The 22,936-nt window shown below is 37.1% G+C and overlaps 2 protein-coding genes across 3 annotated transcripts in view; one reads left to right on the top strand and one right to left on the bottom strand.

The window, feature by feature from the left end:
- The window catches only part of LOC115245027 (dedicator of cytokinesis protein 3), a 48,454-nt gene that overhangs the window by 16,527 nt on the left and 8,991 nt on the right, over positions 1-22,936 (bottom strand). The gene's annotated exons all lie outside the window — the stretch shown is intronic.
- On the top strand, positions 764-21,649 carry LOC115245026 (innexin inx3). Of its 2 annotated transcripts, none has more exons than XM_029823085.1 (5): positions 764-786; positions 15,091-15,264; positions 18,010-18,434; positions 18,667-19,062; positions 19,207-21,649. In XM_029823085.1, the coding sequence occupies exons 2-5, from the start codon at positions 15,102-15,104 to the stop codon at positions 19,414-19,416; spliced, it is 1,194 nt and encodes a 397-aa protein (XP_029678945.1). In that variant the 5' UTR covers positions 764-786; positions 15,091-15,101; the 3' UTR covers positions 19,417-21,649. The 2 variants fall into 2 exon arrangements, with proteins under 2 accessions (XP_029678945.1, XP_029678944.1); XM_029823084.1 differs by lacking the exon at positions 764-786 and adding an exon at positions 1,764-2,402.

The following is a 22,936-nucleotide window of genomic DNA, read 5'->3' as shown; positions in this document are numbered from 1 at the left end:
CTTAATCACGGAAATATTTAACCGCGAAATAGATCGATTCGCAGCATCTTACAAGACAGAATGGCGTCTTAAAATCTTGGGAATTTCAAATATTCCAGACCTTTGTTCGGATTAATACCTAGAATGAATACGAAAAAGGAAGTTTCACAGAGTTTCCAGGGATAAAAAAAAAATCTTTGGGCGGGTTTCATTTCAATTTCGTACAATAATTATTTGATTAATTATCGAGTTACACAGGAAAGATACATAAGATATTTTAAATAAAATAATAGAAAAATATATAATAAGGAGAGAAACATTTCGAGCACAAAACGTTAATCTTCTTTAGATGACAATTAACATTAGTAAGGCGAGAGAGTAACAGTAGCGCAATCTTAATTACATCTGACGACGATTACATGGTTAATGATAGCACTACGCGATAACAACGATAATAACAAACGTAGGAAGAAAGAGAGGAGAACCGGGAAAAGACACGGAGGAAACGTACAAACGTAGCCTTTAAAGAGCTGGATGCGACCCCCCTTGAGCGTCTATGGAAGGGGGGAACAGGTTCCCCGCATGGTTACTGCGTATTCACCGAGCTGAAAACCTTGGGCCCCCATCTAGAGTGACGGAGACAGAGGAGGAAAGAATGAACTGAAAGCGAGACAGGGAAAAGGAAAGAGAGAGAGAGAGAGAGAGAAATAATGAAGGGAGAAGAGACAGGGTATTTGCTCATCTCGCTCCAGTCGAGATGCTGCGGTCGCTTCTCGCGGACACACGATACAGGTCGAGAAAGCAAAGGTGAGTTCACACGATGCGTATATCCCGGGCCCGGGGAGTCGCGGGCCCGATGCGAAGACCGGGCCCTTGGTCCTTGAACTCTTCGCGACCGCTCGTCGCGAAAACGGTATCTTTTTATTGGCACGCTCGCTGGGCTCCGCGTGACTTTCTGTCGAGATTCCGGCGATTTGCTCCCCGAAAATTCGAAGAGGAAAGATCTTCATCGAGATAGATCTCGCAAGAATCGAAAAATCATTGTAAAAATAAAAAAAGGGATGGATGACACACTCTGTATAATTACAATGATAATGAGATAATATATTTTAATTATTATATGATAAATAGCAAAGGACAAATAATATGTGATTTTTAAATTTTAATTATGTAAGTATATTCTCTTCTGATATATTTTTTCACTTCCTTTTGAACAGATGAAAGCAACGCAGAAAAACTAACGTTGACGAGCTAATTCGCGCCTCGTTGAGTTTTTCAGTAGCCAGAGAGAGAGAGAGAGAGAGAGAAGGTAGAAAGCGCAGCAGGATTATTTCGAAGCTGTAGGAAGGTGATTATCGAGCGGGCGCATCTTCTCGCAGTTGCATTTTCCACGATTTATGTTAACGTATATCATTCGTGACTGCTCTACCTGCATAATGCATGCAAATTCTAGCGCTCCCAAATTCGTTTCAATAATATATACATCCAGCTGCTGTTATGCATTACCGTCATAATTTCGACCAATAAAAATATAAGAAATATGTTAACATCTTCGTGGTTTCAGAAAAATTGCGTTTATTCGCTCAGATATGTATCGAACTATTACACGTTATCAATCTTTATTAATCAAACAAAGTACATCTTTCAGTCGCGACAAGATCGATGCAACTCGTGTCATTCGCGAAATTGTTCCGCGAAAGACACTCGGACGCGGAAATTCGCGAGCGGTCGCCCTACGCACCTGGCAACCTCCTCTTCCACCACTCCGTACCTCACCGCCAGACTCGTGGACGGGCAAGAATGGTGGGGCCCCGAGCGAGTCCCTCGCCGCTCGAGTCAGTCGCTCGCCGGGCCCAGTCGGTGCTCTACGTATTTCGTATACCGTCGAGGTTCGTTGCGTTTCACGTCACAGAGACGAGAGAAAGGAAAGAGAGAGAGAGAGAGAAAGAGAGACGCGTCGTCGGATTCGCTTCGGTTTGTACGTCACGTGTGTGTGTGTGTGTGTGTGTCTCTCTCTCTCTTTCCCGTCCAAATTCCAGTGCGCGTCTCTCTTTCGCGCGCGCTTCGTCCTTGAAGAGGAAAAACAAAAAAAAAAAAAAAAAAAAAAAAAAAAAAAAAAAAGAGAAACGAGCAGGAAACAAAGGAAGCGATCGCTCGTGATCGGGAGCGATCTCACTCTTCTGCGAGCACGCGAGAAGAGGAGGCGATCTCGCCGATCTCTTTGACCAAATCGGCGCGTCGGTTTCTACGCGCAGTCTCCGGACCTCCGGCGCCGGACACGGGCCCGAATCGAGCCGAGAGACCCGAGACACACACAGTGCGGTGGTGGTAGTTGCAGCAGTCAACAGCGACGAGCTTCTCGAGACTTCTCCCTTCGAAGGGCAGGAAATCGGCATTGTGCGCCAGCAGCGCGAGAGCAGAAGGTATTGTCAAAGAGCGACAGGTGGTTCTTGTCGATCGCGCGATCGATATTTAAGAGAATTAAATCGAAAGGAGGAGAGTTAAATTTAAGAAACGTGGTCTTCTCCTCACACGTGAGATTTCCGGGATCGCGTGGGACGAAAACGTGTATCGGTCGCGTGATCGTTGATGAAGGAGCGCGAATTTTCGACCTCCGATCGAGAGGTAGATGAATAAAGCAATGACGCAACACGCGATCTTGTCGCTGTCAAAGTCCGCGCCGCTAATTTCGCAGACCGAAGATCAATCGAATTCCCCAAGATCACGCGAACGCGGCCCTCGTGTTTATTCGCGACGATCGAAACGCCAGACCATTGATACGAGAGTATAAAATCCACTAATCGGAATTTGTATTTGTTGAAATTATGTCGAGTTCTTGAAAAAAAAAAAAAATTGCGAGTAGAAGTACCGATCAATTCGCGTCTGTCTGAATGTACGGCGTGGTATCGCTCTTCTATGAAATGTTTCTACAAACGCGATCGCTATAGCTTGAATTAGAGAGAGAGAAACGTGTTCTTCTCCGGGAACCGCGCTTAATCGACCTCAATTGGCAAAGCAGTTGGCTTAGGCTAGAAAAGGTTGAAACAGTCGTTCAAGCCAGCCGACCGCTCGCACAAGTCTCGAATGAGTAATTCCCTCTTTCACTCCACAAATTCCTGCTACCTTCGTAATGAAGTACACTGAGTTACTAGATACAAACTTTTGCGTCAAATACATTGTTTCATTGACTCGTGTTTAATCAACGGCAAAACGTTACGATTTCTCCGTTTTTCACATTAACCGATATAATATAATTGCATGTGTTAAAAAATATATTTCTTTAATAAAACACACGCGTTCTTTAATAAAATATATATTTTTATATATTTCTCTATCGTTTCCTTTTTTACGACATTGAATATATTTTTTACTTTTCTATAAATTTTTAAGTTCCAATGATTTCAATTATATTTTACACGCTATTTAGATGTAATAAAAATTATTAGGTATAATATATATATATATATATAAAATTTTATGAAACTATTTATTAACATCATATAGAAATATTTATCTCTTCGCAAGCTAGGACAATTTTTTACGTTTTTCCTCGACACCGAAAACGACGGTTTGACCAAGAATGCAGGACAGGCCAGAATGACTCAGATGCCTTTGTTTTGGGGAAGGGAAAATGGAGGGATCCTTTCTGGGAATCGGCAGATATGAAGGTCGTTCCTAAACGGTAGGCATCCCGATTCCAACTTTGACGTAGAAGAGAAAGCGTCAATGGTTTTCCCGGCCCTTTCTCGAATCACGGCTACTCGTGTTCCGCTCGAGCGAAGAAGCGGCTCGTGCTCACGCGATTGACATGAAAAAAAAAAAAGAAAAAAAACGGTCAACGACATACACGCATTCGATAGATCGAACCGCCCTCACGTGAATGGACATATCACAGATACCAAAAAAAAGATAAGATATTTTGAATATAACATAATAACACACAAGATAGATATAAAAGACCGACACTGAAATACAAACTAAAAACATTATAAATTTTTAATAATAATATTGAAAATAAAAAATAATTGTACATATATCGAGAGTTCTCTGAAATATCACGGGACAAAATTAACTTTTTATTATTAGAAAATTAATAGTCGCATTAATAAATTTTGACGTCATGATAGTAGGATCATCATATATAAGTAAATGTTTAGCTAGAATTTCTCGTGTCTCCTTACAATGTTATTTTATCTGTAATTTTATGTTTCATTACATATCAAGGAATGTGTCACGCTTCGCGTGAATCGCGAGGTACGTTCGAAATTTTCCTCCGTTCCTTCCTTTTTTTTTTTTTTTTTTTAAATGATAGCTCGAACTCGTTCTGGTGAGGTAGATAGGAGCGTTTCTCAGTTTCCCGGACGATGATAAAAGCGACGAGATAAAGGACCGAGGACCTTGCATCTCCATACACACAAGGGGGTCCAGATAGGCACGCACAGCATTATCTCGCCTCCGCGTGTTTCATGCGTTAGAATCATCCGCCTATCTTTGTTAGAAGCGACCGTATAAATACTGTAAAGGAGTGGGCGTCCTATACGGAGAGGAATAATATCTTGCGAGTTGGAAAACCAGTATCGTTACGGTGGATTCAACTTTTCACACGATATATAACAATCGTTTTATAACGATAATAAATAATAATTGAGTAATAAAATAATAGAACGAATTTTTTTCGGATGCCCCCGGTTGAGATTTGCATAATTATATCGATGCGTGGTATTTTAGTGAATTAAACTTCTTTCAAGCTGCTTTTGACAGTGGAATAATTAATGCAGGATTATAACGTTGTTGCATAATTATATAAGCAGAGAATGAAAATTAAATTGCCAGAACGCTAAACGATGTTGGTACAACTGGCCGTGAGAAAACAATGATCTACCGATCTTTCAACACTTGCACACACTTGAGAAACCGCCTCTATCGTCGATTTCTCGACATCTGCGGTCTAAAGATTACCTCTACGGTCGATTTCTCAACAGCCGTCACTTCCAAGGCCCTTGAAAGAACGTAATTATTAAGAATGAACCATTCTTTCTGCGTCGCAAATCAAGATGAATATTGTGCGTGTGTTTTGTCTTGTCACTTCCTATTGACTCTCTTAATAATTCGTCAGTAATTAATTGAAAAAAATTTTTCATGACAATACATACAAAGATATATAAGTATTAAAGATAGAATCAATTCGCGGGTGAAATTAATTTAAAATATAAAATAAAATAATAAAAAGAAATAATAAATTTAATTAAAAGCACATAAATTGTGATATTAAATCTATTAAAATATTACATGACATTATAATTGATGCACTCTTATGGTCTTTTGATAAATATATTATCTATTTGTCATACATGTTACAAACGCGAGATAACGGTGAAACGATTGTCAACATTGTTGTACTCGTCTCATCATCATTATTATATCGCTGTCATCTCGCTTCCCACGATCTCGCGACGCGTGAGGCGAACTATTAACGTCCTCTTTGAAATATCATCTTCATTCATTTTTTTTCTACTTTTCGATCGCGCATCGACGTACGTGCGTGTCTATCGTGTCGTAAAAAACGAGTAATGCTTATATTATACGACGGAATATTAACATGATAACATCTACCGATGTATAGAATAACGTTCGTGTATCCAAGTTCTCGAACATTATGCGTTACATACACAAAGTATTTCAGGAAATACGCTAATCTTTGATAGATTATAATGATCTCGTGTGAAAATGTTAGACGATAAGATCAGAAATATGATCAAGTAATTTAAAAATTCTATAAAATTAATTATGACAGGAAATCATGTAACAAAAAGAATATTAATTGTCTAATAATTTAGTTTGCTGATAATACGTTAAATGGAACTTGATATTGTACTATAGAGAAGGAATTATCTCCGTGTTTACCGGTTATCGTAATGAAAGACGGAATCTCGCGCGATCTGTCGCGTGTCCGTTACATAATATATAACCGGGAGAGGAACAATTCGGCTACGCAATAATTAACATAATTCCTACGACCTCGTTCCCCATTCGTCGAGCAGCTCGCGCAATCATCGCGACACAACGCCGTAATCTTCGCCGCCACGTGACGGCATTGCCGCGAAAAATCCGCGGACCGTTTCGCGGAAAACTCCGTTCGCTAGCGAAACGGAAAATATATGATATTTCGCGAATATCGCGAGTTATCGCCTTTCACCCGCCCCGCTCGCGAGACGAAGCGAATAAAGTACCCTTCACTCACATCGCACGCGCTATCATTCGATGCGATCGCGACTCTATATATGTGCCGCGATTTATTACAGTACGATCGACCTGCTCGCTCATTAAACGCTGATCCGAAAATTGATAAGATAAATGCGCGATCGTATTTTCTCACACGCGCTACATACGGCAACTTTGAGCGATTTTTACGATCCTGCGAATTTCGAAAGCTTAGCATTTGGGAGGACTTCGACCGAGAAAAGCCAAGGACATGCTCGTGGACGAGATACGGGCAAGTGCATTTGAATTCTTCTGAAGTTTCGAGAAATGAGAGAAAGATACATGGATATCGATCCGTTTATGAAAATTTGATCGAGGGTCTCTTTGTCGACAGAGGATATGCTTGAATTCGATGATATATGCTTTGAATAAAAAATGATTGTAATGAAAATTGAAATATCGATAAAAAGTTTGCTCTTCATTATTATTAAATTTTTAATTATGTCGATTAATTATCTGTGATTTTTTGGAATTAATTAATAATGTTGAAAATAAATTTCATAACAAAATTAATTAGCGTAAAATAGAATTTAATATATCGCATTTATGGAAGCGGAGCTTTTTACACTCGAAGACTTAATATAACGCTTTCAGTCAGGTCATCTCGAAAGAAGATGATTGAAAATATTATTCAAAACCATTCATTATTCGTCATATCAATGCTGTATTCACCAGAAGACTTCAAAGCAGATGAAATAAGTGTGCTACGCGGAATACGCATAAGACATACATAACTGTAAATCTCCTTCCCGTTCTTGCCAACGAGCGATTCGTCCTTTCAAATGAACGAGAGAAAAGCTGTTCACGCTCATGTCACGCGTGTCTCGTGCACGACACAGGACAGAAAAAAGGTTCATTTAATTCAACATATTCGATCCGTCGTGGTCCGGTAATTGAACCGCTACACGCAAAAACGCAAGCGCCAAGCTATTCCGAATTTTTTTGGATAATTTAACACGAGAATTTGACATAATAGTTTGTAAAATAGATATGACGCGTTTTTTTATATAATCGACTTTAGTGTTAAGGCAAGTGCATTTGAATTCTTCTGAAGTTTCGAGAAATGAGAGAAAGATACATGGATATCGATCCGTTTATGAAAATTTGATCGAGGGTCTCTTTGTCGACAGAGGATATGCTTGAATTCGATGATATATGCTTTGAATAAAAAATGATTGTAATGAAAATTGAAATATCGATAAAAAGTTTGCTCTTCATTATTATTAAATTTTTAATTATGTCGATTAATTATCTGTGATTTTTTGGAATTAATTAATAATGTTGAAAATAAATTTCATAACAAAATTAATTAGCGTAAAATAGAATTTAATATATCGCATTTATGGAAGCGGAGCTTTTTACACTCGAAGACTTAATATAACGCTTTCAGTCAGGTCATCTCGAAAGAAGATGATTGAAAATATTATTCAAAACCATTCATTATTCGTCATATCAATGCTGTATTCACCAGAAGACTTCAAAGCAGATGAAATAAGTGTGCTACGCGGAATACGCATAAGACATACATAACTGTAAATCTCCTTCCCGTTCTTGCCAACGAGCGATTCGTCCTTTCAAATGAACGAGAGAAAAGCTGTTCACGCTCATGTCACGCGTGTCTCGTGCACGACACAGGACAGAAAAAAGGTTCATTTAATTCAACATATTCGATCCGTCGTGGTCCGGTAATTGAACCGCTACACGCAAAAACGCAAGCGCCAAGCTATTCCGAATTTTTTTGGATAATTTAACACGAGAATTTGACATAATAGTTTGTAAAATAGATATGACGCGTTTTTTTTATATAATCGACTTTAGTGTTAAATTAGATATAACTGTCAAATTAAATATGACTCTCAAATTATAAATTCTCGCTGAAGGATAATGTAGAGAGAGAATTAGAAAATCAGATACACTTATTTCTTCTTTAAAAAAAAAAAAAGTTTTCTTTGTAAAATCGGATTTAAATACATATATGTATAAAATATATATTTAATTTTTTTTTTTCGCGATTTATCGAAGGATGAATTGCTTTCACTGCTAGTGTAATATTCCTAGAAAACGTATCATGTTTCTATCAGTAACATATCTCGATATGTGGCGAGATTGCGTTGATTTATGAAAGCACATTTGCAGAGAGCATTTGATGTGCGAGTGCAAAGGAATTATAATCATCGCTCGCTCGTTACTCGCGAATTCCTAATAAAGCATTGACCATTGTACGCCTCGCACGCAATTCCGATGTAATATGAAGAAATCGCACACACCATCCATAAATCCCGCGAGTTTTGTTTCGTACACACAAGTTAATAACAAATTTATGCCGTGAGATTTTCGCAGAAAATAATCAGTGACACGATCTTCCAATTATTTCATGGTTAAATATCCTAATAATCGCAAATTGAGCCGCAGAATACATCGTTAAAATAATTCTTTTTATATAATCGTCCAATTATCAAAAAAATTCTAATTTTCTTATATTATCAATTTTTTTTGCACGCAATTCCGATGTAATATGAAGAAATCGCACACACCATCCATAAATCCCGCGAGTTTTGTTTCGTACACACAAGTTAATAACAAATTTATGCCGTGAGATTTTCGCAGAAAATAATCAGTGACACGATCTTCCAATTATTTCATGGTTAAATATCCTAATAATCGCAAATTGAGCCGCAGAATACATCGTTAAAATAATTCTTTTTATATAATCGTCCAATTATCAAAAAAATTCTAATTTTCTTATATCATCAATTTTTTTAAAAATTAAAAAAATTTTTATTATCTATAAATATCTTTATTACGATATTTTTAAGGTAATGAAATATTTTCTGTCAAAATATTGTTATATTGCTTACTAATTTTTTATGCATAAGTACAAGTTCAAAGAGACACGCGGAGCTTCGGACAAGCACGATTTGACACACCCAGTACGTGCGGACAGCTAATACTTTCGCGGGATCGCCGCAACTGAATAACCGTCAGTAAAAGCACTGTATGACCCCGTAAGCAGCCATGTACAATTACTCGGATCGCGATTATAAAACTCGTATCTTGATCGCGGCGAATGGCCGTTGATACAATAATTTACGGGCGCGTTGCGTTAATTTGCTTACTATCGAGGGTGACCGTTTATCCACAGCGTTTAATTAATTCATATATACGACCTAAAACTATAATACATCGTTCTGCGAAGTGTTTGAGAAAAAGATATTAATTTAATATTTAGCACGCGAGATTATATATATATATATATATATATAAACTTTGGCAAAATGCTTTTATACTCCATATTAATTAATTATTGTGTGAAAGTATTTGAAGAGATGGCGAATTTAAAAAAAATGTAAATTTTGGGGAAAAGAGAAATAATTACTTTGATATTTTACGCTCTCTCTTTTGCGCTAACTTGTATAAAATTCCAGTCGTATTCGGGACAGAATGTGATTCATATTGCAGAGAAAAGTTTTCAACTTGAGTTCTAAGAAGCCTTTCTTGACGCACGCTTTCTCAGCGAAACATTATTCAACGTAAGCGCAAAGCCAAGACGTCATTTCCATCTTTTATTACGATAATGTAATATGAAAAATGTACGCAGTTGCAAATGCCTTTACAAATTCATTATAACACGTTTTATAATGAATTTGTAAATCTTGCTATCTGATCTTTATTACGAATATGACATTGTTGCAACAATTATGCAATATCAAGATATCATAACGAGACATTTAAGACTGTAATAGTAGTAATAAATGCATTATTACGTTACATATTACATAATGCGAATATCAAATTGATGCGAATTGAGTTAATATTGAATCGATTTACGTCACGGATCTCCGATGACATTCGAATCTCGTATCCATATTTCCGACGCGAATGATTCCCATCAGTAATAATGCTCAGAATACATATATCATGGTCCCTTTAAGCAGCACGTTCGATGCTCTTTACTATTAGCAACTTCGCTATTAGTCCACATATACGTAAATCTCGTTACGACCACAGTCGGCGCGCTTCGACCTACAAATCGCTCCAGTTCCTATATCACGCGGCGCAACCAGTACCCATAAATCTCACTCTATTACCTGTTAACTGTTGAATCGACAGAATTCCGGTTTTCGTATATCTCGTTCCATAAAGCCGCGGATTTGCGGTTTTTTTCGATTCTCTCGAAGAGGAATCTTTCGATATTCGATTGCTTGTTCATTATACATTCGCCTGTCGTCATCAAATGCTCGTAAATACGTTTAACATCGTAAAAAGTAAATTTACGAGTATCTTATATCTCATTTTTGGACGCGAAGAAATAAATAATTTCTATCTCTTCTAAATTATTTTTTATAACTTTCGGAATATATTTTAGAAACGTCAAAAATTAATATTAGAAGACATTCCGAAATAACAAGAGACAAGTAATTGAATAAAATACTGATTTGGATTTGACTTTAAAAGACAGCGAGAGAGATATCAGCAATTATAAAATAAAAAACAAGATCGATAATTCCTCTCTTCTTTACTAATTAATATTTGATATATTAATCAGACATTATATTAATCATATATTAAAAGCGTGTGCATAATTTATATATATATATATATTATATTTTATATATATATATATATATATATATATTTAACAAATATTATATTTATAAATATAATTAATAAATATTACATTTATTAAACTATTTAACATATTAGTATTTTTTTATGCGAGAACGATAGAAAATACATTTGTTTAGAGACAGATGCGAGTCTCTTCTTATCTATACGCTATTTACACCTGTTTTTTTCTCTCGTTTCGTACTCAAAATGCGGACAAAACCCCGGGCTTCCGATGTCCCGGATGCGTCGCGAACAAAGCATCCCTCGAAGTCTCCATTTTTCTCGATCGTATATTAGCGACTCCTCTGGTCCTTATCGGGGCCGGACTTGTATCCTTAAACCTGTTTTCTGCATTCGTAACCCGATATGGACAATTCGTACGAGATCGAGAGCCGCGGCGGCGATCGTGAGAAGAAAACTGCCTTCGCAAACCACCGTATCGTTCCGCTGATTCACGGGGCTCTATTTTTCGTTACGCGTTTATTTCTGAATAAAATTTGACGCTCCTCGTTTAACGCGATTCCACATCGTCGGCTGAATTATTTATATATGGACGACATAAATATATATAACAAAATAATAACATAATCTTTTATAATTATTATAACATAAATCATAATTTTTCTCTTTCTTAGAGATATTGTGACATTATGACACTTTTTTTCTTCGAATTGAATAATATTTTCATAGAAATTCGATTAATAATGATCAAAATTCTCGTCGCGAATAAAAGCGACGATGACGATAAAAATCCACTCTGCGTTCACGGCGGATTTATTATCGCGACCAATAGGACATAAATCTTTTTTTACCTCGGTACGTTACGATTGCGCAACGCCGTAAAATCGTACCCCAACTAGCAAGAGATGCGTAATCGAAACGGTTTATGGCTGTTACACTTAGGCAGTGACATGTTTCTCATAATTCGATAAGGTAAAAAAAAAAAAGAAGAAAATGGTGTAAACAACAGAAAATAGAAACAAAATTGTTTATAATAATTTAAATTTTTCTGAAAAGAAAGAGAGAATATGAGATGATGAAATATATGAAAAAACTATATAATTGCTAATTATTTTTAATTCATAATATGACAGGCAAAACATCAGTTCGTTAGAATCGCATAACTCTGTGAAATGTCGGCCTGTTTCAAATTGAATGTCGCGTATTCGAGAAACGCGATTAATCAAGGCGAGAGCGCATATATAAAGGGTATCGGCCTCTCTCGTTGTCGTCGTCGCCGTCATCATCGTTCACTCACGCAGTTGCACCCCACTTTCGTCCACCCGAGAAACCAGCAGCAGCCAACTGGTTTAACTTGCTCGGTTCCTTCGCCACGAGCGTTTTAAGACGCGTGGTGAAGGAATGACGAAGGCATTCGAATTTTTGAATATTTTAATACTTTAAAGAAATATCGTGTTCGCGAGATTTATTTTATATATTTCATTTCTTTTATTTCATTTTTTCCTGCAACTCCCTCTCTCTCTTTCTCTCTCATCTCGTATTGTCTGTATCAATATACTTTCTCTCTTTTTCTGTTATATCAATAATTGTATCAAATGCCCCACAGTATATAACACGCGATTCTCGTCCTCTTGTAAATCGACCTCTCGTACAGCGGCACGCGTCCCCTGCTTGTCTTCAATTAATTAAGTAATAAAATTCCGTCGACATGCATGGCCGGCCGTGCAACTGCAATACGAGTTATAATTCGTCCTTGAATTTTGTATCAAGTTGAGAAGAGTATTCTATGTATAAAACGCTGGAAAAAACGCGTTTCTTTTGTAAAGAGAAACAAATATCATGATGCGAATGGCGAGATTTTTATCCTTATTTTTTTTAATTTCTGAGTATGCAAAATTATAAAGATAGCAGTCAATATGGCTGGAATAATTATTTTAAAAAGCTCTATACAATTTTTTTAAATTAGAGGCTATCTATATTTTATTTTGTTATTTTTGAATAATTGTATAATCTTCTTTGTGTAATTATTCACGATTCTTAATTAACTATATAGTATCAGATGCGGTTTTTATACTTTTTATCTAAATTTTTGTATATAATATTAATAATTACATCACGCGATAACGAATATAATACTTTCCGTAACAGCAAAATGACGAGTGAGTTCTCCAGATGCGCGAAGATTAACACAAATAGGCCAAGCCCCAGGCATTTACGCGTTTAATTATTATCACGCACGATTACACCGAAAAGCACGAGATACATAGAGCCACAAAGCCACAATATCTCGAAAATGAAACGCAAACTGTTTCCGCGCGTGCTTTAATCTTGTTTCACGAAGGAAACGATAAAAGAAGAATAATTTTAAATTCTTTTATTGTTCCTTTATTTAAAACCTGACAGAGAGGAAAAGAGAGAGAGAGAGAGAGAGAGATGCTGGATACTGGCGCGTTTAGATTTCTTTTTACAAATTGTATGACAGATAATTGCAACATGATAATATCGTGTATCCTGTAAATATGTGACTCGAAGATTAAACAAAATAAAAGATGAGATTACGGGCGATATAAAATCTAAAAAAATTGAAATTCTAGACGAGACGAACTTTTAAAATCGAGAGACATTCAATTTTTATTAACGCTGTAACTTCCTGCAAAATCTCCGCGTTTAGGTTCTCCCAGCACGTATCGCGGTACCGTCGAAACTCGACGACGACGACGAAACTGAGGGGATTCCGGTGGCGTCGGCTTTGTTTCCCGACGAGAACAATTGTACGGGTCGAGATGTACGCGGGCTTTATATGTGGAGACGTACTTTCTTCTCTCTATATATTGTATATCGATCTCCCTCTACACACATCTGCTATTTCCGGCCCGCGCGCGATGTCGGGTACATCGGGAAAGGATCGGATACCGAGGGTTCCCCGTGGATTTTCGAAAGGACCGGGGAAAACATCCCGCGAATTGTCATCCTGCGACGATTTTGCTGAATAAAGACGCAGCGAAACGTTTTCGCTTTTGTTCGTCGACGAGAACGCCTCGAAGGATAAAAATGAGGATGTTAGAGCGAAGAGAGCGTTCGTTTCGCGCGCGCGTAGAAGCAAAAAATTAAAATTGTTGATCTTTAAATCTCTTTCTCTCTTAAATTCTTATCTCAAAAAAACTCGGAATTTTTCAGCACAATATTTTAAACAAAAAAATATTTAGTAAAAAATATTAGAATTACACACAAAGTCTGAATTCTAAATTAAACATTAATTTTTTATAATTAAACGACTACTCCCTCTTGATTACGTCGCTATTAATTACACTACTATTCTAATCCATTATATATTTGAGATCCGAAGTCGATCGCTTCTTCTTAGCTCTCGCGAAATTCAATTAATTTCGCAAACAACGCAATCGAAGACTGTCGCTGAGAAGATCAAGATAAGATTGATGATCGGCTCTGGCAGAGAATATAGTCCTGTTTACTATTGGAGTCTATGCTGAATTAATCAGGATCTAATCTAGATACGACACGTATATACAATCGGTGGAGAACTCGAAGCTCAACCTCGGTCTCTTTCTCTCTCTCTCTCTCTCCCAGGCAACGCGTTCGTGCGACTGAGTCATTATAAATTACTGACTGTACGATAAGAATGCTAATATGTGGACGGACTTCTCTTCTCTTCGCTGTCATTTGACTCAATAAAACAGCGCTTTTAATCGCGGACCGTCAGCTGCGGGGTTTCATTACGTGTACGGCAACGCTAATCTGATGGTTCGTTAAACACAAGACAGTCCGTATCGTTCGTAAATCTTTTTGGCCTAAATCATTTAACTATCATCTATACCATAAGAGCTGTACGTGATAAAAATCTAAGTAGAAAAAACTGGTTAGACGAGGCCAGAAACTGTCCAGGTTTTACCACCAGAATTAGTAACTGTATAATGATTTAAGTACAAAATGCCATTTAGATAAAAACCTATTTAAATGGCTAGCTACTAATAATAGATAATTCTATGTTTTAGAGACGGCGTTGTAAAAAAAAAAAAAAAATTTCTGAGAAAAAGACTTGCAAAAATAGGCCAAACGGATATCAGTGAACGATAATTAGTTTATGTCTAGTAAAAACTCGGAGTACTTTGATTATTATTCTCCGACTAATAATTGTTTTTCAACCTATTGATATGCTCAAAAAATAACATGCTATCGTTGCCAATTATTATTAATTGGCGAGCAATTATCGAGACAATGACAACAACAAAAAATAACATGCCTTTCTTCTTTTTCTTGCAGATTAAACGAAAATGGCGGTTTTCGGCTTAGTCTCGGCGGTCGCCGGTTTTGTCAAGGTGCGATATCTGATTGACAAGGCCATCATCGACAACATGGTTTTCAGGATGCATTACAGGATCACGTCGGCCATTCTGTTTCTTTGTTGCATCATCGTCACCGCCAATAACTTGATAGGTAAACATATTCTCATTCAATATGCACTTCATGTTCTTTCGAAGAATTTTCTTAAGAGAGATTTCTAAAAGTCTTCTAGGAATACGATTGAGAAAATCTCTTGCTACCGAGTTCTATCATTAACAGAATAAAGTCTTCAAGAACGAAGTAAATACGTTTTTTGTATTAACGTATACTACTTGAAAAGAGCAGTTAATATATTTTAGTTATAATACTTGAAGTTAACGAGAGAGAGAGAGAGAGAGAGAGAGAGAGAGAAAGAGAGAGAGAGAGACGCATTCTAAGATGCAGACAACGCGTCTAAAAATAAAAGACTACGCAGGAATCATTTATTCTATCGGGCGTGCTGGATATTGCAGGGTTAAGGATCAATTGCATAAGTCAGTGCAATCGGTCTGGAACAGAAGCGAGACGAATACATTCCTCGGAGTTGTACGCTTACATCGTAGACAAGGTCTTCGTATATTTCAAACACCTAATCCTATGATTTTTTTTAGCGCTCTTTTATCGCCGCGCGACATACGATAGGTTTAACGACGTGGTTGATTAGAAGAAGCCGTGTTCGCACTTTGTAATCATAACATGCTACTCGGTATACGTGCCTGTTTCTCGACTACGATTGTCGAGTGAATCGAGGTCGCTCTTGCACGATATGATTAATGAGCGTAGGGTGAAGCAATAATTATGCAATAAATGATCATATGTAATTGTAGGAGAGTGTATGCGTTTGTTTTTCGTTAAAATCGTCATTGAATCGAGTTTATCTTGCGCGATATGTATCTCTGATCTCACATCGATTAAGAAATTATGCGTTAATTAACATTGTGCAGAAACAAATTAAAATTAATTGAATACATGGGAATAATAATTTATTTTATTCATAAAATTAGAAGCTTAATTTTTCAAGAATCTTAAAAAATTAGGGACATAACAAAAGAGAGAAAGTTTGGTGAGAATTTTTAAGAAATTAAACGTTCAATTTATTAGGAGATTTCCCGGGTGATTAAAAATAAATGGCTAATCAATTATGATTTCAGTATAATGTAGTCTTTGTTCATCGCTGTTGAATCGTTGCATAATTTAATTGCCGATAATCACATACATGTGAAACATCTGGTATGCATATGAAGCGCGATTATGTAGCGAACACATGTGATATTTGTCGATTTCATCTCGAGAAAAATCTTGGATAACGTAAACACAGAAAGTTTGGTGAGAATTTTTAAGAAATTAAACGTTCAATTTATTAGGAGATTTCCCGGGTGATTAAAAATAAATGGCTAATCAATTATGATTTCAGTATAATGTAGTCTTTGTTCATCGCTGTTGAATCGTTGCATAATTTAATTGCCGATAATCACATACATGTGAAACATCTGGTATGCATATGAAGCGCGATTATGTAGCGAACACATGTGATATTTTTGTCGATTTCATCTCGAGAAAAATCATGGATAACGTAAACACTAAAACTATATCAATTTATTAGGAGATTTCCCGGGTGATTAAAAATAAATGGCTAATCAATTATGATTTCAGTATAATGTAGTCTTTGTTCATCGCTGTTGAATCGTTGCATAATTTAATTGCCGATAATCACATACATGTGAAACATCTGGTATGCATATGAAGCGCGATTATGTAGCGAACACATGTGATATTTGTCGATTTCATCTCGAGAAAAATCTTGGATAACGTAAACACTAAAACTATATTCATTTTAATGACGTTCTCATTTTTCTCTTCTATTTTTCCACGAAGCATCGGTATATATTCGCTCAATTTTAATCTTCTTATAAAGCAGTAAGATTTTTTGTTTTTAAGTTATATGAGATGTAAAAATCTTATAATCACATCTTGAAAAATAAAATATCGAATTTTTTCTATCAAAAATATTTCCACAAATATTCTTATAAAATTTAGAAATATTAACTTGTACAGGAATCGACGCTTCTCATAAGTTTCTTTATTATTTGAATCTCTCTTTTATTAATTAATTTTATTGGCTTCAAATATAAGTGAATTCAAAAGAACAGAAATATAGAAAGTACAAGTAAATATCCCTAATTAAGAAACACACGTACTATATAGATTTGTGCAAATGTAACACAGAACGCGTCGCGAATTCAATGCTCGCATCGACATCGGAAGGAACATCTTCATTACGGTTCAAGAGAGCTTCATCAAGATACTAAATGAGAATGATACTCGGATTCTCGAGCTTCGAGTGTCATTGTCTAGAATTCTAGAACGACAGCGCAGCATCCGCGAAGCGGATCGTTTGCGGCGTGACGTGACACGTGAAAAGTTATCTTCGTCGCGATAACACCATCTTCGACGTTCGTTAATGCCACGGGATTAACACACGTTGCACACGGTAATTCCGAGAGATTACTCCGGTAACGATGTTCGCGCAAGAAAGGTAAACGATAGGTTCGCACGAGGAAGATATACGATATGTTCTTGAAATAATCACTGCTTATCTTTTCTCACTATCGAAATAAATCGCAAGTACAATCGTTTCTTATCTTGTCATCAGAATACAATTAATTTCGATCCAAAAATTTTTAACTCGATAACATCATAAAACAATATTTCGATTATCCATGTATCTTTGAATCTCGTTTCTTTGATACAAATAAAGATCTGTAACTACTTATAATTAGTTTATAGATGTGACAGAAAAATCATCGATTTTATGGATTAATTATCTGTCTATCTAATTATTTGTCTATTTCCGCACAGGCGATCCTATCAACTGTATATCGGAACTTGGCGGCGCCGGCCACGTGATCAATACTTTCTGCTGGATCACGTACACGTTCACGCTACCGGCGAACAACGCGAAACCCGTGTCCACCCACGTGGCCCACCCGGGCCTGGGTACCGATGTCGGTGAAAAGAGGTATCACTCGTACTATCAGTGGGTACCGTTCATGCTGTTCTTCCAAGGTGTGCTCTTCTACATTCCGCACTGGATGTGGAAGCAATGGGAGGAGGGTAAGATCAGAATAATATCCGAGGGTATAAGAGGTGCCATGGTCGAGACCAAACAGGAGCGGCAGGCCAAGGTCGAAAGACTGGTCCAGTATCTCATCGAGACCCTGCATTTACACAACAGCTACGCCGCCGGATACTTTTTCTGCGAGGCCCTCAACTTTCTCAATACTGTAAGTATATCGCAAAAAAAGTTCTCCACTAGTGAGTATTAGGCTATTTGGATGATACCGTAGCGGAAATTAAACTTCGATCTTGATTATAGACATCTGATTTATAATTTCGTTATTATAGGACGTTATTCTATAATATTTTAATCGCATAGATGAATAGAAATTGTTTCTACGAATAGAAAAGATTGCGTTCCAAACTCTTTGTATGAAATTAATATTGTTTTCGTTTTAGGTCGGTAACATATTCTTCGTGGACGCCTTCCTGGGCGGTGCTTTCCTTACGTATGGCATGGACGTAGTCAAGTTCAGCAATTTGAATCAGGAGCAACGTAGCGATCCGATGATCGAGGTGTTTCCGCGTGTGACCAAGTGCACCTTCCACAAATTCGGTGCCTCCGGCACGATACAGAAGTTGGACGCGCTCTGCGTATTAGCGCTCAATATTCTTAATGAGAAAATCTACATCTTCCTGTGGTTCTGGTTTATTATCCTGGCTATCATGTCCGGCTTGGCTATGCTGTACAGCACGGCCATAGTGTTGATGCCCAGCACGCGCGAGACGATCCTCAAGAAGCGCTTCAAGTTCGGCACACCGACTACGGTTAGCGCGCTCATCCGAAAGACTCAAGTGAGATATTTTTTCGATTGTTAAAAATTGTCGATAATACACACATAAAATTGATTCGTTATAGAGAGAAGGGCCTCGACAAAACCTTCTCTCTAGTGAAATTATAAATCCTGAAATCTAAGAAAAAAAAATGAATTTTTTTAGGTCGGCGACTTCCTAATGCTCCATCTGCTAGGTCAAAACATGAATCTCATGATGTTCAACGAGATGCTAGAGGAGTTATGTCGCCGTTTGCAGTTTGGCAGCGGCAGCGGCGCATCGCCGACATCGGTACCGTCGGCGCCCAGCACCCTTGAGATGTCGCCGGTGCTATACCCGGAGATCGAGAAATACGCCAAGGACACCGAGATCTAAATGCAAGAGGAGGCCCCCGTCGATTCGACTTTTTTTCCATCGCTCCTCCCACTTTTACTTCTGTCCGTATTGTGATAATACCGAGGGCGGTACCTGTGCCGCCGTTGTCTCGATGCCAATAAAAAGATAGGTTCGTGCCGCATCGTCGGGAATCTTACCGCGCTCGTAAAACGCGTGACAGACGCTCTCCTCGACGTCTCCTGCCGCCCGTCGAGGCTCGTGTCCAGCGCGGTCTTACTATCACGTGACGCTCGTAAACTCGAAGCAGTGAGCCTTAAAGAGCCTTTTGGTCCTTGTCTTCTGTCGACGGAAACTTTGCTCATTACCGTGCGCTCGTAAAGTGCGAGTCGGTTTTTGACATTTATGCCTGACGAATCTTCCAATCTGTACTGAGGATTACTGTGACATGTGCTCTCCGATCCTCTCTTTCTCTTTATTCAGTCATATTTCTCAGTTTTCATAGGATTATTGCGCGAATTATTTCCGACTAAAATTTCATTTGTAAAGTTTCAGCGTCATTATTCGCGTGTAAAATATATGCGAGTTCGCCTCATCGCAGCTTCCTGTTTGTCGACGCATTTGTCCAATGAGGTCATTATGAGGTTTTTATTTAACGCTGTTATTGCTGTTACACGCTCGTATAAACCAAGCTTGAAAAACACGAGAAATAACGTGAAGCAATGCCAACATTCTTATTTATTCAACAGTCATTATGAGAAATTTTCATTTACCGCAAAACCGAAGTTAAAATACATAAAATCGCGCGAGCCAACAACATTTTTTGCCGATTATTTTTTCAATGAGAGTCTATATTAGTCTATAGAGTCTTACATTAACTAATAGATTTCTATTTTCTTAGAAATATTTTCATTTGAATAATACGGTGAAAACCGTAAAGTTAAATATTAAAACGAGCAAAGACGAAGGGTACGTTGGTATCTTACACCGGCCGCGGCGGCACGAACCGACATTAGATTATCGAATATATAATGTAGGCGATAATGCGCGATGCTCTCGAATCGATAAGACATTGGCACGTGTGACTGTTCGTAATCATTAAGTCGCAACAGGTGCCTAAAACTTTCTTTGTTAGATCAAATCATTTTAATTATTAATCGTTCATTCCAGATCAGTGCCAATATATTTTGATGGTAATTTAGGAAAGTATAACACACGTGGAATTAATAACGGTGTTCCTTAACTGTTGTTTCATGTCACGAATGTAACATTCCTCTTACTGTAGATCATTGAGGAGAAGAAAAGAGCAAGCGTCGAAGCTATGATACACTGCTATACATTACTTTCTTTCGATACTTGCTTTTGCGATACGTAACAAACGCTCCGCCGATCGCTTATAATAGGGAAGCGCGGCAATATATTATATATATTATATATACATATTTTTCATGAAATAACATAGGAGATTGTCCATTATTCCTCACGTGATGAGAAATGTGCGCTATCGTTATCGATCTCGTCACATCGCATAGAAATTTAAAAACACACCGGTAGAATACAAATCCTGCTCAACAACGAATCCTTCAAACAATTATATGTTATATGAATTTTCACACACGAGTGATCAACCGAAAATTTTTTAGAAAACGATTCATTTTGATACTAGAGCGAATACACGCGAGTCTCGCATGTCGTAAATAAAACAATATCGCGCAATTATTAACTGCGAAAACATTGTAAAAGATCAACATATTAGTTGTCATATATTTGAAACCAGTGCACTGCCTAGTAATCTAATAGAAACACAAAATAATACATCCATAGTTTAGATGGCGGAAGGAACGGGCGTTCGCGCATCATATGTCTCATTCTTTTTTTCTTTCCAATTTTCTTATAAGTATTTTTGTGCGACTGGTGCAATGATTGTAGCGTGAATTAAATGAGTGGTGTAATTTGATTTAAGAAAAAAGAGGATAGGGAATAATATGCGATATTCATGCGAACGACCGCATTCACATAGAAGATCGCCAACAATTAAGCAAGTGGATCAAAATAACGGTCGTGTGTGTATGTGAATATAATTAATATTAATATTATATATCAATATTATTATAACATTAATAATAATACATTAATATTATTAATGTTACAGTAATTAATATTCTTGAACCGTGAACAATTAATTAGTAAATAATTTTTCATCAAATTAGAGATAAAGAAAGATCGATTTTTTAAGATTTGCTACGTAATTTGAGAAATACATAAAGTAGAGGAAGAAAAGTTTCTAGAATGGAATATGTATGGGATTCCTCTATTGCATAACTCACGATATGAAAAGATCTTCATATGTCTTTCTTAAAGATATAATTAAGTACTTCATTAACCCTAATTGGGATCGCTTCAATTCGTTCGCGAAAAAGTGTTATCGTCCCCGATATTATAATCGCGTACGTAGACTTATTATCCCGTACGTAGACTTCACTTCTCGCAATTAATTATTATGTACATAAATATTAAAACGAGCAAAGACGAAGGGTACGTTGGTATCTTACACCGGCCGCGGCGGCACGAACCGACATTAGATTATCGAATATATAATGTAGGCGATAATGCGCGATGCTCTCGAATCGATAAGACATTGGCACGTGTGACTGTTCGTAATCATTAAGTCGCAACAGGTGCCTAAAACTTTCTTTGTTAGATCAAATCATTTTAATTATTAATCGTTCATTCCAGATCAGTGCCAATATATTTTGATGGTAATTTAGGAAAGTATAACACACGTGGAATTAATAACAGTGTTCCTTAACTGTTGTTTCATGTCACGAATGTAACATTCCTCTTACTGTAGATCATTGAGGAGAAGAAAAGAGCAAGCGTCGAAGCTATGATACACTGCTATACATTACTTTCTTTCGATACTTGCTTTTGCGATACGTAACAAACGCTCCGCCGATCGCTTATAATAGGGAAGCGCGGCAATATATTATATATATTATATATACATATTTTTCATGAAATAACATAGGAGATTGTCCATTATTCCTCACGTGATGAGAAATGTGCGCTATCGTTATCGATCTCGTCACATCGCATAGAAATTTAAAAACACACCGGTAGAATACAAATCCTGCTCAACAACGAATCCTTCAAACAATTATATGTTATATGAATTTTCACACACGAGTGATCAACCGAAAATTTTTTAGAAAACGATTCATTTTGATACTAGAGCGAATACACGCGAGTCTCGCATGTCGTAAATAAAACAATATCGCGCAATTATTAACTGCGAAAACATTGTAAAAGATCAACATATTAGTTGTCATATATTTGAAACCAGTGCACTGCCTAGTAATCTAATAGAAACACAAAATAATACATCCATAGTTTAGATGGCGGAAGGAACGGGCGTTCGCGCATCATATGTCTCATTCTTTTTTTCTTTCCAATTTTCTTATAAGTATTTTTGTGCGACTGGTGCAATGATTGTAGCGTGAATTAAATGAGTGGTGTAATTTGATTTAAGAAAAAAGAGGATAGGGAATAATATGCGATATTC

This window comes from Formica exsecta, unplaced genomic scaffold, assembly GCF_003651465.1.
Source record: "Formica exsecta isolate Colony F162 unplaced genomic scaffold, ASM365146v1 scaffold90, whole genome shotgun sequence".
Classification (NCBI taxonomy): domain Eukaryota; kingdom Metazoa; phylum Arthropoda; class Insecta; order Hymenoptera; family Formicidae; genus Formica; species Formica exsecta.
The sequence above is the reverse complement of the archived record's forward strand: the minus strand, read 5'-3'. Positions and strand labels throughout refer to the sequence as shown.

Bases quoted from the DNA above. Each gene is read 5' to 3' on its own strand.
- LOC115245026 (XM_029823085.1), top strand. From the start codon at position 15,102: ATGGCGGTTTTCGGCTTAGTCTCGGCGGTCGCCGGTTTTGTCAAGGTG. The intron at 18,435-18,666 runs GTAAGTATATCG...TTTTCGTTTTAG, and splicing joins CCCTCAACTTTCTCAATACT to GTCGGTAACATATTCTTCGT. The intron at 19,063-19,206 runs GTGAGATATTTT...GAATTTTTTTAG, and splicing joins CGCTCATCCGAAAGACTCAA to GTCGGCGACTTCCTAATGCT.